Here is a 17290-nt window from a genome sequence, read left to right as displayed (position 1 = left end):
ATTCTAAGCAGTATACTGAGAATAAAAATACAGAGCTAGACTCGTCGTTCACCATCAAAGAACTCCATCGGGTACTACAAATGTTAAAACACAACAGCGCCCCTGGACACGGTAGAATAACTAACCGACTACTCCGCAATCTCGACGACGGAACCATACAAGCCCTGCTTGACCTCTTCAGCCAACATTGCGAAGCCGGAACTCTGCCTGAACAGTGGAAAAGATCGGATATCATCCTCACACCAAAACCCCACAAACCCCTAGGACTTAACAATCTCCGAACTATCTCTCTTACGTCTTGTGTAGGCAAAATTTTTGAGCAGTTGGTTCGTAGACGTCTAACCACGCACTTCGAAACAACCGGATAATATCCCAACCCCATGTTTGGCTTTCGTACCGGGTTATCTACTCAAGACGTGCTGCTACAACTCAAAGAGCAGGTAATTCAGACCCTTAGCCGCAGCCATCCAAAAATGATCATGACTCTCGACGTGCAGGGAGCATTTGATAACGTTTACCATTCGGCAATTCTGGACAATCTTGCCGCTAGAAACTGCGGCCATCGAACGTTCAACTATGTCAAGGCTTTCCTCCACAACCGAACAGCTACACTTCGACTCGGCCCGCACTCGACCCCCCTTTTTGACATGCCTGCGCGCGGCACACCCCAAGGCGCCGTAATTTAACCCCTCCTCTTTAATATTGCTTTACTTCCTCTACCCGTAGAGCTCGACCACATCCCAGACCTTCACCGCGCCTTCTATGCCGACGACATCACGCTGTGGACAACTCAAGGGTCAGTCGGAGCCCAACAAGACACCCTGCAGCAAGTCATAAACACCTGCAATAAGTATCTCATACCACGAGGGCTTCGCTGTCAAGCCGAGAAGTTTGCAGTACTGATGCTTCGCTCGCGCACACGAGGTAGACCTCCGAACCCCCTATGAACCCTAATCTGAAAATCCAAAACACTTCTATTCTCCAAGTGCCTACTTTACGTATTCTCGGCGTTCCTTTCCATCACGATGGCTCTGGTACCGCCCTTATCCCTCAACTCAACAAAACATGCGCCCAGATTACTCGTCTAATACAAGGAGTAAGCCACCAACATGTAGGGCTAAAAGAGAATGAATCCTGCAAGCTCATACAAGCTCTGCCACTAAGTCGCATTACCTATGGGACACCGTATGTTGCACTCAAACCCGCTGAACTGAGAAAACTTGACATATTAGTACGGAAGTCGCATTACCTATGGGACACCGTATGTTGCACTCAAACCCGCTGAACTGAGAAAACTTGACATATTAGTACGGAGAGCCTACAAAACGGCCCTTCATCTGCCAACCTTTACGCCCACACAAAAACTCCTCGAATTGGGTACTCACAATAGCGTTGCGGAGCTTCTTGAAGCACAGCGCACGACTCAAATCCATCGCCTTCAACTTACTCCAGCAGGGCGACACCTGCTCGGTCTTCTGGGACATGACACCCCAAAAGCTCAGGACACGCCCCACCCAATCCCCATTTCTGTGCGTCAACGAATTCACGTCGCCCCAATCCCGAGGCACTGCACCCAAGTAACAACAGGGGCAGAAGACTAGGTCGTGTCCGAACGCTACAAAGAAGACTTGACAGGGATCCACACGTCCGATATACAGATATTGCGTGTACTCACCATGACCGGCGTACCACAATTGTGGTTCTCGACTCTACGGCTACCACGGTGACTGCTGCCACGTATCGCGGAATCTCCTCGACTACCGCTGAATCCATCGCCATACCTCATGCCGCTACCACGCACCGCAGTGAACACCCCCTCACGATTGTTACGGACTTTCTCCAGGCATGCCTACACTACAGTCGTGGACAATCTCCTCTCGCAGCTATTCTCCTTCTGCAAAAGCTTCCCCCTCAACAATTCATAACAATAATATGGACCCCTGCTCACACCGGCCTGCTGGGGAATGAAGCAGCCCATGCTGCAGCCCACGAGATGCACAACCGGGTATTCTCAGCATCCGAATGGTCAGTCACGGAATACATCACAACCGACCCCCTGACCACCACTGAAGCGATTCTCACCCACTACAGGCACCTCCGCTACAAATATCCTCCGCCACACCCCTCCCTCACGCACACCCAAGCACACACCTGGCGACGCCTACAAAGAGATACTTACTACAACTGCACACGACTTCACCACATTGCTCAAATGCTCTACCCGGACACCTTTCAACCATGTAATACCCCACTAGACACTTTCCATCGTGTCATTGAATGCCCGCACTCTCCACCCTTACCTCCCCGACTGACCCCCACCCCTTCCCGTGAGCAGTGGGAGAGGTTGCTGACCAGCTCCGACCCTGAAGATCAAGCTGTGCTGGTCGACCGGGCGGTGACGGTGGCGTCCTCTCGCGGCCTCCTGGACATCGGAGGCTGACCACACCCCCTTCCGTTACCCCTTTCCTCTATAACAAACGTTTGTTCATCATCATCATCCCACGGTTAATCGTTGTCAATAAACGCTTAATTTGTTTTCTCACCTGCTTTTACGTTTTATGATCGTCTGCTACGTCATTTGGATCCTTCCGTGGAAGAAGCCAAATGACGTTGCAGACGATCAAAAAATCTGCTCTAACGTTTTCTGATCCTCTGCTACCCTATTTGGCTCCTTCCTGCCGTGGAAGCAGAGTGAATACGTATCGCCCGTTTCGCCATGCATACCCCAGGTGGCGTCTTCGTTCCAATATCAGCTTGTGCTGGCTCGCACGCCCAAATCGGCCGCCATTTTCCCATAGGCGAAAATCGTTTTTATTTATTTTCAGAATAAACAGGTAAGTACTGTCGTTGTTCCTGGGGTCAAACAAAAACGACCACAAGATGCGACCTTCCTGTGTAGTTTGAGCACGAACGCAGCGGCGGTTCGCTCAGGAAGATATTTTGAAGTGTTTCACTTATCCTAGCACCACCCTGTATTTGTGCAAGACAGCTGTTCATCGAGAGTTGTGCTACGAGTGTGAGGGTAGGGGTATTACAGTGGGCTTATGGAATTGAGGGGTCATTATTAGGGGGTGCGAATGTGCGCTTGCGAAATTGGGACAGAGCCAGATGAGGTGGTGGAGACTGGCTTTGGTGGCATGGGAACAGTGAGGGCATTTAGGCGTCGGTAGAAGGGCATACCATCGCCTGAGCTTCACGGTTATAGCTGGCGTTGGCGATGTATTTATAGACAAAGACTGTCGCAGATTGGAGAGTTCAGGCAGAGACGTAGGATAGCCGGGTAGGATAAGATTTTTTAGGTGGCTTTTCTTGTCTTTTTTGTATCTAATAATTTGAATCACTGGCGTTGAAGAGGCCGCAGGGTGCGTGGACGCCGAGGTGGGAACTTTTTCGTAACCTTTAACTCCAGTGTTCAGCCGTGTGAGCTGCCTGATTTCCCGTTGAGGACTCCTCATGGACGGGCGACCAGTTGATTCGAATGCCAGTATTGTTGCGACTTAGCGCGGCTGTGTGATCAAATGCTTTGTGTGCGAGTGGTTCTGTTGAGGTTGGGTTTTTGACAGTTGGAGAGCTTCTGAACAATCGGGATCATTCTAAGGAATACGACGGAGAGATGGCGAAGCAGGCACGCGATCGCGTGTTCTCTCTTTCCTCTTCTTCCTCATTCAGTAGAATTTTGAAAATTTGAATAACGGGGGTGCTAGGACCCTTGCAACAGTCTGAATGACCGTTGATGATGTTATTTTAGAAGTATACAAAACAATTAAAAAAAACTAAAAATTCCGCAATAGGTTGTGGGAACGCGACGTTAGCGCGTTTCCTTTCGTTCGGCTTTGCCGCACTGCTTGCTCCTCGCGGCGACTTGCTTGGCGAGACGTCGGCGAGGGGGATCTACCTTCTCGACGAAGGAGTGTCTTGTGGCCGGCGAGAGCGCGCGGGATGCAAGCGGTGGGAGGTTGGAGCTCGGGAAGCGAGGCGGCAGGACGCGCTTGGTGACCTCCTTCCTTCGAGGACCGGGCGAAAAGGAAGGCGCTAAAGGCTGCCATCGGCGTCCCAGTGAGGCAAACGCGAGCGCGCTGAGGTGCCCCGGAGATGACTGCTGTCGCGGTGAGTCGAACCTCTCGATTCCCTTAAATTGCCCGGGCGAGGAACTAAATCCTCGCCGTCAACCAGCTAGCCTGCATGCTCTTTGAATGTTTATTATTTAGTACTAAATGTCAATGAGCGAAAACACCACTCGCTTCATTTGTTCCGTCAAGTCACAGCCCGCCGCTGCTGGCGCGGTACAGCGCGCAGCCGCGGGGTGGGAGATAGCTTGCTAGCTGGACGAAACGAGAAGACAAAGACTGATTAGTATCTCTCGTCGCCGGTTTTGGAATTACATGGGGAAAGTAACCTACCTACTTTAACCCTCTATAAACCCCACAAGGTTGATTCTCGCACAATATACAGTGCAATCCACTTATGACGACATTAGAAAAATCCAAAAAATCCTATAAAAAGAACATGCGTAAAAAAGAACGTGCGTATATCTTTGTGCATGTTCTTATTTACGCATCCGCAATGCGTCGAACAACTGACAACAGGGTCGAACACCGCGAGCCGCGCTAAAAAACACTGTATTAGGGGTACATAAATAGCCAGAAAATTCTTGAGGTACGCTTACGACAGTCTGAAATTTGCGCTTGCTTGAGCGGTTTCTTGACAATCGCTCTGTGCATCGCTTCTAATTGTTGCGCGTAGGCGTGCGGCAGTTTTTTCGCGTGCACGAACCCTATCGGCGAATGGATGGACTGGGAGGCACTTTTAGAGCATTGCCATCATCGTCATCACTATTTTTACTCCCAAATGGGCGAAACTTCGTGCGTATAAACGTTGCCAGGCGTTGCGCGGTTGCGACCAATTGCAAGTTCTTCCCCTCCTTCCTGCGATAGGGACCTTTACCTATTTATCATAAGTTCGTATTTACGGCCTGTGGCCTATGTCAAGAATATAACATGCGATGGGAAAATTTCATGACTAAGAATGGGTATGAAGACCGGAGAGTAACATTCTCTGGAGCCTATGGGCGGATGCCTTCGTCCTGTAGGGACATCAACAAGCCGATGATGATCAGGGCGTTCAAAAAATGCGTAGAAAATCTGTGCTGACAACCGTTTGATAGCCTCTCATGACGTTCAATATTTTCGAGTCGTTTTACGCTCAAGTGATTGCTGCTTGTCCCCCTACCGCCGCAACAAAACACGTTTTGAAGTTCGCTGAACTCTGCCTTGAACACACGCACGCACACATGGGGGTAGTCGCAATGTGGACGGGATGAAACGAGAATGCAGTTTTTCAACATTGAGGTCGCCTGAATCTTCAGCTTACATATATTATGAATTATTTATCATAATCTATTTTAAACTACTGATGTGCTTGAGCTTGTTGATGACCAACGGCATGCGTTGAGGTAGCCCGGGAGCATCAAAGAGGCAAAGGGTCGTTCCACTTCGTATGGTTCGTGCTGCCAGTTGCCGCGTCCAGCCACTTGGGAGCCACCTTCCAATCAAAAATGAAGTACCCCACTGTGTTCACCAGAAGCACCACGATGCTGACGGACGCCAGCTTCGTAATGAGGCCAGCCGCCATCTGCGACATGGGATTGGCAGTAGAATTTTGAGCACCCTTCGTGCCCACTAATCGACAAGCAGTCACGTTTAGAGAAGAAACATACATTACACAGGCAGTAAGAAATACAAGTACAGGATGGTTTTCTGCCTAGCGACACTAGGTACTTTCCTGCACGTGCCACTGTGTCAGCGTCTCCAGTTCTAAATGGAAGGTTGATGGACTGTAGTTTTAAATGCGAATGCATTTATTAGTCGGGGGTTGTCTTGCGTCCATCGAGCGGCGTGCGCCTGCATTCCTCCAGCGCGAGCGCACGTGAGCACGCGCCCCGTAGTTCTGCCTTCGTCGTCGTCGTCGTCGTAAATGCGAATGCATTTCTTAGTCGGGGGTTGTCGTGCTCCGTCGGCGTGCGCCCGCAGGTGTTATCTCTCCGCGCTCAATGCCGAACGCATGCGCTTGAAGCGAGCTGTACTAGTTTGCTCGAAGCGGCAAGGACGGCGAGTACTGCAGTGTTAGTCTCGCGTCTAACGTGTATGGGAACTTGATATCGCACTCCGTTGCCCCGTCTCCCGTTCGAGACACGTCTCCGTACAAGGACTTGTACACCCTTGCCTACGCCGGAGACGGAGATTTGTGGTGACCGTGTACGTCGCGCCCAACCTCGCTCGAGACGCCGTTGCCGCGCAGCTGGACGCGGCTATGGAAAGTGTGCGCGTGCGCTCCAAACCCTCTGACCCCATAGTTTTGGTTGGCGACTTCAACGTTGACGTGCGCAAGAAGAGTGGCGAGTGGCTGGTCGAGTACATGCAGACCAGGCACGGGAGTTGCATTGATCTGGTCTTTACGCGAAACTGTGACGCGCGTATGCTTCTTAAAGACCCTTTGACCGTGCACTTTAGCGATCACAAGGCAGTGATTGTGGCCGTCAGGTACAACGATAACACAAACAGGTGCTGATGAATAAATGATTACGTTCACACTCTCGCCATTACTCGCAACACACTCATCGGTGCACCCAATGCGTTCGCATTTCTGCACGATTCCCTTCGGGGAGGTGCGGGGGAATTTTTTTTTATAAGATATTCCCTGATGCATGCCCTAGCGATTTTCGCTTATGCCATAGGTAAAATTGGAATTCTGGCAATTTTGGCTGGGCACAGCAATTTGAAAGCATTAACTATTTGGGTACTCATCAAGGGCTGACAGAAATGATGCGCGAAGTGGCCACGGTGGTGGTAGAAGATGATGGGAGAGGGGGCGGAGAACATGTGCACGCGAGTGTTGACTGGTGGGCTAGTTGGTACTTTGACATTGTTCCGGCACAGCTCACCGGAACATGACGCAAAAAAATGACGCGGACACAACGGCATTGTGATACTTATGCTGTTCGAGGGCTGTCCTTAATGTCCCCAACCGCTTGTAATTGGTATCTTCCGTACCCAACGGTCCACTTGCACACAGTTCGGACCTTACCTAGAGAGGACTCTTCTAGTAATGTTGTGAGCTGATATTGGTAAACTACCCCACAATATTTTCACCTCACCCCAAAATACCAGCTTTTCGACCTCACCTTAATCTCAACCCCACCGTTCAGGTTGAGGTTTCTTCGAAAATCTCGCAGTTTTAGGCCACCGAAAATTCAGAAAAGAAGCACAATTGGTGAGGATGGGAAGGGGGTTCCTGTCTCCATATGATGGCCCGTCCTGATTTTGTGTTCCCAGCCGCTGCCTTGGTACCAGGAGAGTGGTTTCTCTGATATCTTCAAAGGCGTTATAAAGAGCCAATTTGAGTGCTTATTCATCGTCGTCATCCACAACCACAGCAGCATATTTAGGTTCACTGCAGGACGAAGGCCTCTCGCATTGACCTTCTCCCGCTCCTGATGTGCGCTTCCCGAGTCCATTCTTTGCCTACAAATCTTCTTATTTCGTCCCTCCGTTTGCTTAATGGCCTTCTCCTTCTCCTAGACGCGTCTCCGGTAATCTATTTTGTTACCCCTGGGGTCCATGGGTTGTCAGGTCGTGCCACTGTAAACATTGCAAGTTGAGGGCCGCTTTAGATGCTCTCCAGATGATGGTGTTTAATGGTTTTATTCGGTGCGGGTAAGTTTGTAGTACAGTATAGGCTCAGATTTCCGGCTCATGATCAGGGGCTGCATTAGTCGTCGTTTCTTTCTCATTCCTTCTCTTCTCTTGATCGATTTTGATTTTTGCGTTCAACGTGCTGAAGCAACACGTAGCTATGAGGCGCGCCGTAGTGGGGTATTCGCATTAATTTTGACCACCTGAGGATCTTTGACGTGTGTCAAAATCTCAGCACACGGACGTTCCTCTGTTCTCTTGGTTAGGCGTTTCAAAATGTAGGGATTTTGTTAAAGATTTTCTTTATTTTGGCGATTGTAAAACCGGCTTTACCGCTTGTCTCTAGACCAATGCAGACCATTGTTACGTTACTTTTCTCTGGGAGAACATCCGCACCTATTTCTAAGGTTATTTTGAACTTGACCGCGTGACGCCGTCTGTCGTTTTCCAAGCAGAGCTTGCGGCAGAGATGGAACCGTGGGAGTATCTAAAAGTACTTTTAAAATTCCTGTTACTAGACGTTACATACTGGGGTTTTAATCTATGCCTTCATTGGATTTTTGAGAGAATGGCGTTAATCTTTTGCCCCCTGTTTTAGTTGGTAACCTAATGTAGTGCCGGCATTAGTTTCAGTCGGAAACATGCCGCGGTTGCTCAGTGTGCCTTCCGCTGCTGAGCCCAGGGACGTCGGTTCGATTCCCGGGTGCGGTGGCCGTTATTCTGATGAAAGCAGAAAACTAAAATGCCCGGGTTTCGATATTTCTGTACCCGTTAAAGGCCCCTTGCAGGTAATTTAAATTATTCGGAGCCCTCGACTACGGCCCGCCTCATATCCCAATTGCGGCTTCGGTACGTAAATTACCCAAGATTTGAATTTTTAAACTTCCTCTGGAGGGGCGCTTTGCTGCGATGGTGTCAGTTGCGGGAACGGCTGGCGACCGTGTCTGCCGTGAATGCTACCACCGACAAAGCGTAGAACGAACTTCACTGCGCAAGCACGGCACCTGCTCAAAATGCGCATCCTATCTTTCGTCTCAGCTGTGGTATCATTGTCCTCCTTTCGACACATCAGTTGTCGCTGCGCTATATTCCAGATTGATTGATTGTAGGATTTAACGCGCCGACGCAACGCAGGCGATGAGGTGCGCCGTAGTGGAGGGCTGCGGATTAATTTTGGCCACCTGGGAATCTTTAACGTGCAACGAAATCTCGTAAACACGGACGTTTTTAAAAGCTTTTCGCCTCCATCACAAAAGCGGCCGCGGTGGTCGGGAATCGAACCCGCGGCATCGTGTTCAGCAGCGCAAGCGCCGTCGTGGAGGGCTTCGGATTCATGTTGATCACCTGGGGATCTTTTCGTGCGCCGAAATCTCGATCACACGGGCGTTTTTGCTTTTCGGCTCCACCAGAAAATCGGCCGCCTCGGCCGGCAACATATTCCAGATTCATGTGAGCCCCCGCAACTGGCAGCCTTAGTCGTCGCTTCCGGGTGTCAGTGATGACGTATTTCCGCGGACGTTTGATGAGCACGACTGATAGCGGATGGCTTAAGAACGACAACGACAACGACGATTACGATTATGATGATGATGATTAGTAATGCTATCCTTTTTGTAGATGGGTAATGGTGTGTCATCTTACAAAAAAAATTACACCATCTTCCCGTAGGGGAACCCTGAGTAGTATGCGAAGCAGCCATGGGGTCGACTGAAGTGTTTGAATGAGTGGAGGACATAAGGCGCGTTCGTAGCACATGCTCCCGTCTCGGTTTGTAGCACAGTGGGAAGAGCGCCACGTACCTCCCGTTGCGGCCAGAGAGTCGTGGGATTGAAACCAGGTGCCACCTTACTATTTCTTTTTATAGTGGACTGCGCTGACGTCAGCCCAAACGCTGACGGGGCTGAAGAGACGCGCATGCGCAGTAGAGTGCGGACGGCGGACAATGAGGGAGGGAGGCACACAGCCCCGAGCATGAGATGCTTCGCATCTAAAAACTAATATATGTATGTTTTATACCCTTTTTAATACTAGCGCTGCCCTTAGGGCAAGCACAAATGCTTATTTTTTTCTGTTACAAGTGGTAGCTGTTCTAGAAAATATTCCCCCCCTCTGCTGTTAGTCCCCGAACATTCTAATCTTCTTTTCATCGCCTTGACAGCCTCGAAGTTGACAATGCGAGATATGGGAGGCTTGTGAGCCGAGTTAAGGGTGCGTGTGTCGAGTGCACGGGACAACGTTATGGTAATTCCTGTGCTGTGGCTCGCTCAGACACGTTTTTTTCTTTTCCACCAGATGAGCTTAACAGCGTCCCGAACATGGAGAGATTAATAGAAGCATGTTCAGCATCATTAGACGAATGGAATTGTTTGATCACACAGCGTGGAACATTTATTGTTGTCATAAGTGAAAAAACGCTCTCTCAATGTAAACAAAATCACCTATCTATGGTGAATTACTACGACGCTTGTGGATTTGTCGCAGCACAGAGAAATGCTCTACAAAAGTGTACAAAAGTGATTGATTGATTGTAGGATTTAACGCGCCGACGCAACGCAGGCGATGAGGCGCGCCGTAGTGGAGGGCTACGGATTAATTTTGACCACCTGGGGTTCTTTAACTAAGTGTACAAAATGAGCAATAGAATTTGGGCGCAGTGAAGATTGCGTCCACTTCGAAACCCGTATGCCGTCGGTTCGAATCCCACTACTGACAGCAGTTGCCCTTTTTTTTTATGAAGTCTGCGGCAAAAACTTCAACGCGCGTTCTCGCGCAGCTGAGCTGAGTGTGGCTAAAGTCATTACGTGCTCAACACAAGAAGGTAACACACTAAAACCTCGCTGATTTTAACTGCCTGGGGACGCCACCTCATTTCGAATTAATAAAATTTCGAACTAACAAAAGTGGAGTACAAAAGACGTACTATCGTGATAAATTGAAATACGAACAACGGAGCTTTCTGTAGATTCCGCGTATCGTGGTGACGGGTGGCGTATGCGCATAGAAACAAGTTACGAGAGTTCATGACCGACTTTGATATGGAAAGACCCTCGTATTTCCATCGTCCGTTGGGCGCGCAGCAAGAAATAAAAAATAAAGGAATATGGCAGCATGCGCCGTTCTCACTCCTCACAGCAACAAAGTTAGATAACGCTTGCGTAAGCGGGCGCCGAACGCGGTGGGAAGAAAAAACAAAATGCTGAAACACCGAACGATGGTCTTTTCATATCAAGGTTGGACACAGACTCTCGTAACTTGCTCGCACTGCGCGGCATGCACTGAAAGCCAAGCGCTCAGTTGTTCGTATTTCAATTTATCACGACAGTGCAATCAATTGTGGAGCAGTAGTGCATGTCTGCACTGAATGCTTGAAAAATGTACCGACTGAAGCCTGCCTTATATTCTTGAAGGCGAAAGCCAGCACTTTTTGCTTTAACGATGGCATGTGTAGCGGAAGGCCATTTTTTCGCGTGCTCCAAAACTTTAGAAGAGACGGGCGGTATTCCATCCGGACCTTACTTCGGAGCACTTCCGCACTTGTGCTTCGTCGGCAGTCCTGGAAGCGACAGGTTCAACGCTTCTGACCTCAGAAATGATGCGATCTGTCAGCACGCCCCAAACCCTGAACCCATGTCCACATCGGCGTAGTCCGCAAAGAAACTTCTTCCAAACGTCCGTCAGGGGGTTTTAGATTTCTTTTACCCGATTAAACTTCTCTTTCCGTTGTCCTCTCCCTTCCCGATGCAATGCAACCTTGGGAGCGGGGCTATTTCTCAGCCCGTGCGCCAGGCCCCAAGCTAGTGGTGCGGTGGCGCGTAGTTCAATTTATCCGTGGCGGAACCTACCCAGGTTCGAATTAACGGGCTTTGCAATAGATACGCTTCTATGAAAACCTGGCCGGACCAAATCTTTGAGTTCAAATTATCCATTATTTCGAATTTTTGAAGTTCAAATTAACGAGGTTTCACTGTATAGCTTTTGCGCGGACCTTGAGCATTGCTGTTTGCTCGATGAAATCATGCTGTAGCACCACACGTGAGCCACGCAGCGTACTTTGTGAACAGAGTCCCGTTGAACAATTTGTTATCAGTAATACTGGTCAATATATTGTGTCTTTGATGCTTTCTTTGCCAATTTGAGACGCATGTTTTCCAAATTAGTTCCTACAAAACCGAACGCAAGCAACTGTTTTCCGAGTGCAACAGGGGAAGAAATTATTTCAACAGGTGTTGATTTGTTACACGCACAGTGCACAAGTGGCAACGTTTTCAAATGTTCATTTCTGGCTTCTGTGCAAGAACCTGTGTATATTACTGCAAATAAAAGAGTTCCTTGAAGACAATGTCCAACACTGATTTCGTTGCAGGATTAAAAAAAAAAATGATGACTGTCGTGCACAGCTTCAGCTTTCTATCAAGAACCTATATAATCTGCGCAAAGCTTGAGCTTCCCCCTTCAAATCTGCGAAGTGGTTATCTTAATGCGGAAACAAAGCTTGTTCATTTTTGAGTGGGATCGGAGGGAAATAAATACCAATCTTTGTCTACTAGCCCCTCTCTTCTGTTACACGAACTTCTTCCTTTGTTGTGGTCTGTAGCCTGAACCAGAGAAAAGAGCCTTCTTAATTTATAGAGTCACTGTTAGGCGTACCATGTCCCTCGCTCCTATGTTGGTGACACTGTTCATCAGCGCCAGTGCCATGGAGCCCATTGGGAAGATGACCGACGTCGAGGCGCCCACCAGGACCGGCAGCGCGAAGAACAGCGGGTGACAGCCATTGCTGATTGCCTGCGACAAAAGCACGAAGTTTACTGTGTGCTCATACTTTGAGCTTCGCGACCCCACAGCAACGTTCCGGAGGGCGCGGCAGTAGTTATGTTCGAACGATTTTGCTTCAATAAAACGGTTGTCTTGACGGATAGAGAAGTATTTCAAGTTAACGTAAGCTGCACTAAAACCAGATATTAAGAAGAAGGTAGTTAGGGATGCGACGCCAGGCTTTTCCGGCACTCGTCCGATGACACCAGGCGGCGTCCCCTACCAGCCTGTGTGAATAATCTGAACCTGTTAAAAGCAAACCCGAAATTGACGAGGACAGGGCGTCATCTTTGTGGGCAACAGACAAGCGCCGCTTACTCTACTCTAACCGTGCGCAGTCAAAATTGAAAGACGCATCTGCAAAGTTTGGGTGCGCTTTAGTTGTACGTACAATTCTAGTGAATACAAACCTAAGCTTCATGTTGATGGTCTGAAGCAAGCACGGTGCCCGTGACCAGGCCGTTATACGCGCTAAGCAGAAATGAGTTCGAATGCAAGTTTTCTGCTTCTCCACTGCCGTCCTTATACTAAATCAAATGGGTGTACCTCAAACTCCTGAACCTAGGTGGAAGCTTTTTTACGTCTGAGGAGAGTTCTTCATCGATTTCATGAGCACACGTTTGATGACATAGACTTTTCAGGGAGTTGTAAGAGTTTTTGTACTTGTTTTTGGCCATTTTTATATAAAAAATGTGTTATGGGATGGAGTGTGGTGGGTGTTATTTCACCAAATTCAGAGAAATCTATCGAATTCTCTGATTAGGTAGGATTTGTGATTAAGAGCATTTTTTTGAGAATCATCGCTTTTTTATTGGAGGTGTATCAGGTGCAGCGGGAGTTGTTTTTGTACCAGAGGGCTTTTGCAGTAAGCCATTGGAATTTTCGCTCCGTGGCAGTGGCGGGTTTTCTGGTGTGTTGTTCTGCTCCTATGCAAAATAAAAAGTTCTTAGCGTCGTTTAAGTCTGCCTATGTGCATTTGGGGCTAAAGAAATGTTTTTTCCCTTGACCATACTCATCAACGACCTCTTTACTGCTACATCGTTTTTGCGCACCTTCACTTTTAATTGTCCGTCTTTTGGGGTGAAATACTTTGACAGGCAGACTAGTGGCACTTCACGACACAGCTTCCACAGAGGTAGAGCTCTCCGTGGCTAGCAAGCAGGTGTTCCACTTCTCTGTCGTCACGTTCACCTGTCGCGGAGCACGCACTAGAAAAGCTCTTGTTCCGCCGCTGAAAACATACTGAGGTAGCGCGGTGGTAACGGACTTTGCTCCTACTCCAGGGACTTGCATTCAATTCCCATGTGATCTCAAGCTTGTTTTTATTACCTCCGCACAACAGCGTTCGTTTCCCTTATAGAACAACAAATATGCCACAAACAAGGCCGGTTTCTCGAACAATGGAGCACTCAGGGCTTTCGCATTATAAGGTATCGTTTTCCTAGGGGCCCTACAGCGGGGCTCATAAACACTTCCTCTGTTTTGCTGGTGCTTTGAAGCGCGGTGAAAGCTGCAATTATTTCAGCATTGAGGGGAAATCCGTCATTGGCGCACTGAATAAGTTACATGTTAACAGCAGAGGTGTTTAACTTTTAGTAAAAAAAAAAAAAAAAGAAAATACCAAGAAAAAATTCCCCCGCACCTCCCCGAAGGGAATCGTGCAGAAATGCGAATGCATTGGGTGCACCGATGAGTGTGTTGCGAGTAATGGCGTAATTAATCACGAGAGTGTGAACGTAATCATTTATTCATCAGCACCTGTTTGTGTTACCGTTCTACCTGACGGCCACAATCACTGCCTTGTGATCGCTAAAGTGCACGGTCAAGGGGTCTTTGAGAAGCATACGCGCGTCACAGTTTCGCGTAAAGACCAGATCAATGCAACTCCCGTGAATGGTAGTGGGGCACGTGTCGAAGCCGGCAGAGAGACAATGCATAGAGTGCCTGGTCTGCATGTACTCGACCAGCCACTCGCCACTCTTCTTGCGCACGTCAACGTTGAAGTCGCCAACCAAGACTATGGGGTCAGAAGGTTTGGAGCGCACGCGCACACTTTCCATAGCCGCGTCCAGCTGCGCGGCAACGGCGTCTCGAGCGAGGTTGGGCGCGAGGTACACGGTCACCACAAAGACTCCGTCTCCGGTGTAGGCAAGGGTGTACAAGTCCTTGTACGGAGACGTGTCTCGAACGGGAGACGTGGCAACGGCGTGCGATATCAAGTTCCCTCGTCCTCTCCCCTTGCCCTCCGCTACTCCCGCCCGAGCTACCACCTGCTCCGGTTGCTAGGCGCGCCACAACTGTTGCTAGGGGCGAGGAGGAGCGCGGAGAGATAACACCTGCGGTCGCACGCCGACGGAGCACGACAACCCTCGACTAAGAAATGCATTCGCATTTACGACTACGACGACGACGACGACGAAGGCAGAACTACGAGGCGCGCGCTCACGTGCGATCGCGCTGGAGGAATGCAGGCGCACGCCGGCCAGCGGAGCAAGACAACCCCCGGCACGACGACGACGACGAAGGCAGAACTACGAGGCGCGCGCTCACGTGCGCTCGCGCTGGAGGAATGCAGGCGCACGCCGGCCAACGGAGCAAGACAACCCCCGGCTAATAAATGCATTCGCATTTAAAAATACCGAGCGCACGTGAGCGTGCGCATCGTGAGGAGCAGCCGGCGTCAGCCGGGCTTGCGCGTGGGCTTGCGCCTCGCGAGAAGCACCCGGCGTCGGCCAGCTCGAACTTCGAGAGCACTCTGCCCAGCGTTCATGGCATGATCTCTTGCGTGCTGTTCTCCTCGCCAGGTCCCGTGCGTTCGTGGCTGAAGTGGAGTGCACAGACGCCGAGTTCGCGAAGCGTGTTGCCGCGGGTTCCAGCGCGGGCTAACGCGGTCCACTTTGTGGGAGGCGTGAACGCCTACAGGCCTATAAATCCGGGCCTGCCAGTTATGGAGAACTTTCAGCAGCAGGTTCGGAAATCCATGTCAGGTGCAACAGCTGGGTCTCCGACGAAGGAAGAGGGGCCTCCAGCTCTGCTGTTTCTGCACCGTTGCACCACTAGTGCAAGCTGCGCCATTTTTTGTTGGTCTCTGCTTTGTTTTTGTTGTGATTTCATGTAAAACGGCTATCACATATGCTTGCAGTGCGTATCATTTTTAGCTTGTTCAAGTATTTATTGGCTCCCGGCGAGCTGGCGATGACACCAGCCTATCCCTACAGGCCATCTATAATCGACGTTCTGATAAAGGGTGCAACATGACACATGAGGTGTTATGGTGGTGAAGCAAATGTTAGCATATCCTGCCATTAGACATCCTTTCCCTCCAGGCCATCTGTCACCGCCTTGCATGTAAAGGTTGCACCCTGGCACATAGGTGTTTTGGTGGAGAAGAAACGTTAGAAATATGGCTGTGAGACTATACTTCCCGCCAGGCCATCATCCCCGACATGCCTGCAAAGGGTGCACCACGGCACATAGGATGTTATGACGGTGAAGCCAACGTTAGCATGCATGGCAATGAGACCGGCCTTTCCCTACATGCCGTCACCGACTTGTTTGTAAAGGGGGTGGCACGTACGAGGTTATGGTGGTGAAGCTAACGTTAGCACGTCTGGCTATGAGATTGGCGCTTCCTTCCAGGCCATCATCACTGACTTACCTGTAAAGGGTGCACCACAGCACACGGGATGTTATGGTGGTGAGGCAAAGATTAAGCAATAATGCGACGCCACTCCACTACTGGCTCTGCTGAAACTCGCAATGCGCACTAAAGTATTATTTTTCGATAGCAATCCAGTGATACTCATCTGTGGGTGTCTGTGAAGTAATAGCAAGTAATGCCCTGGAGCCAAAAAATGCTCCAGCGGTGGAACCCCAGTTCCACCGCTGGCAACGGGGAACTAGGGTTAGATAGCGCGGAGGTGAAGCATTTGGTTCTTACTGTGTAGTTCCGGGTTCAATTCGCATGCGAATTCAAGTGCGTTCTATTTGATTTTTCAAGCGGAAGCCATTTACTGTGCCGGGTAGGAACAAGGGCGTTTTTCGCAGACTAGGCAGCTTAGGCTTAAGTCTAAAAATATTTGGCGCAGCAAATAATTTTTATTCGTCATGGTTACCATCTACTACAACAATACTTCAATTTGCCTAGTATTATAGCACATAAAATAAATTCAGATGACGCCCTTTTTAAAGCTGAAGAAAACCTCCCGGGCAATCTTCAATAACGGGAAACCCGGAGAGGGGCGAAGCATGCAGTGTATATGTGTATTCTTGGCGCCTTGGCGTTTTTTTCAACGGAGAAGAAACCGTTGGTTGGTAGACGTATACAGCTTCGCTGTAAAAGTGTCGTCTTTGAAGCACGAAGCTCTCTTTCTCGAGACGTGAACGAGGGTACCAGTGTTTTTTAGTACGCGTTACGAAGCGGGTTTTTGTACCGGGACTACATGAGGCGACGATTACGACGACGATAGGAGTCGCCAACAGCCGCCGCAGCCCTTAACTGCCTCCGCCCCTAAAAATCATTCATTGCGATGCTTGTTCGTTTGTTGCTGTCGTCTACCTATCTGCATCGAGATGCTGCCCTATAGTTCTTCACACTCACAAACTATGAAAACAGCGGCTGCGTTTATGTGCCTCTATACCTCTCCAAACTTGACTCGCCATCATGGCACTTAAAACAAATTTGAAATAAAGTTTAAAAAAAAGTTTCAAGCGGTAGCAGAAACATGTCTCTAAAAAATTAGCCGCAAACGAGCAGGCAATTGCCAGGAACATTAAAAATACAA

At 49.4% G+C, this 17290-nt stretch overlaps 1 protein-coding gene across 1 annotated transcript in view; it reads right to left on the bottom strand.

Moving 5' to 3' along the window:
- Window positions 1-17290, bottom strand: part of LOC144156445 (uncharacterized) — a 63401-nt gene that overhangs the window by 37593 nt on the left and 8518 nt on the right. Inside the window, exons 2-4 of the mRNA XM_077688376.1 lie at window positions 12327-12476; window positions 5569-5631; window positions 1386-1475 (exon numbers count right to left, since the gene is read on the bottom strand). Coding sequence (XP_077544502.1) covers window positions 1386-1475; window positions 5569-5631; window positions 12327-12476 — 303 coding nt within the window. The remainder of the gene's footprint in view (window positions 1-1385; window positions 1476-5568; window positions 5632-12326; window positions 12477-17290) is intronic.

Source organism: Haemaphysalis longicornis, unplaced genomic scaffold (assembly GCF_048455015.1).
Source record: "Haemaphysalis longicornis isolate Haplotype H1 unplaced genomic scaffold, Haemaphysalis longicornis Haplotype H1 scaffold_1, whole genome shotgun sequence".
NCBI lineage: Eukaryota > Metazoa > Arthropoda > Arachnida > Ixodida > Ixodidae > Haemaphysalis > Haemaphysalis longicornis.
Note: the sequence above shows the minus strand (reverse complement) of the source record. Positions and strands in the feature narration are given on the sequence as shown.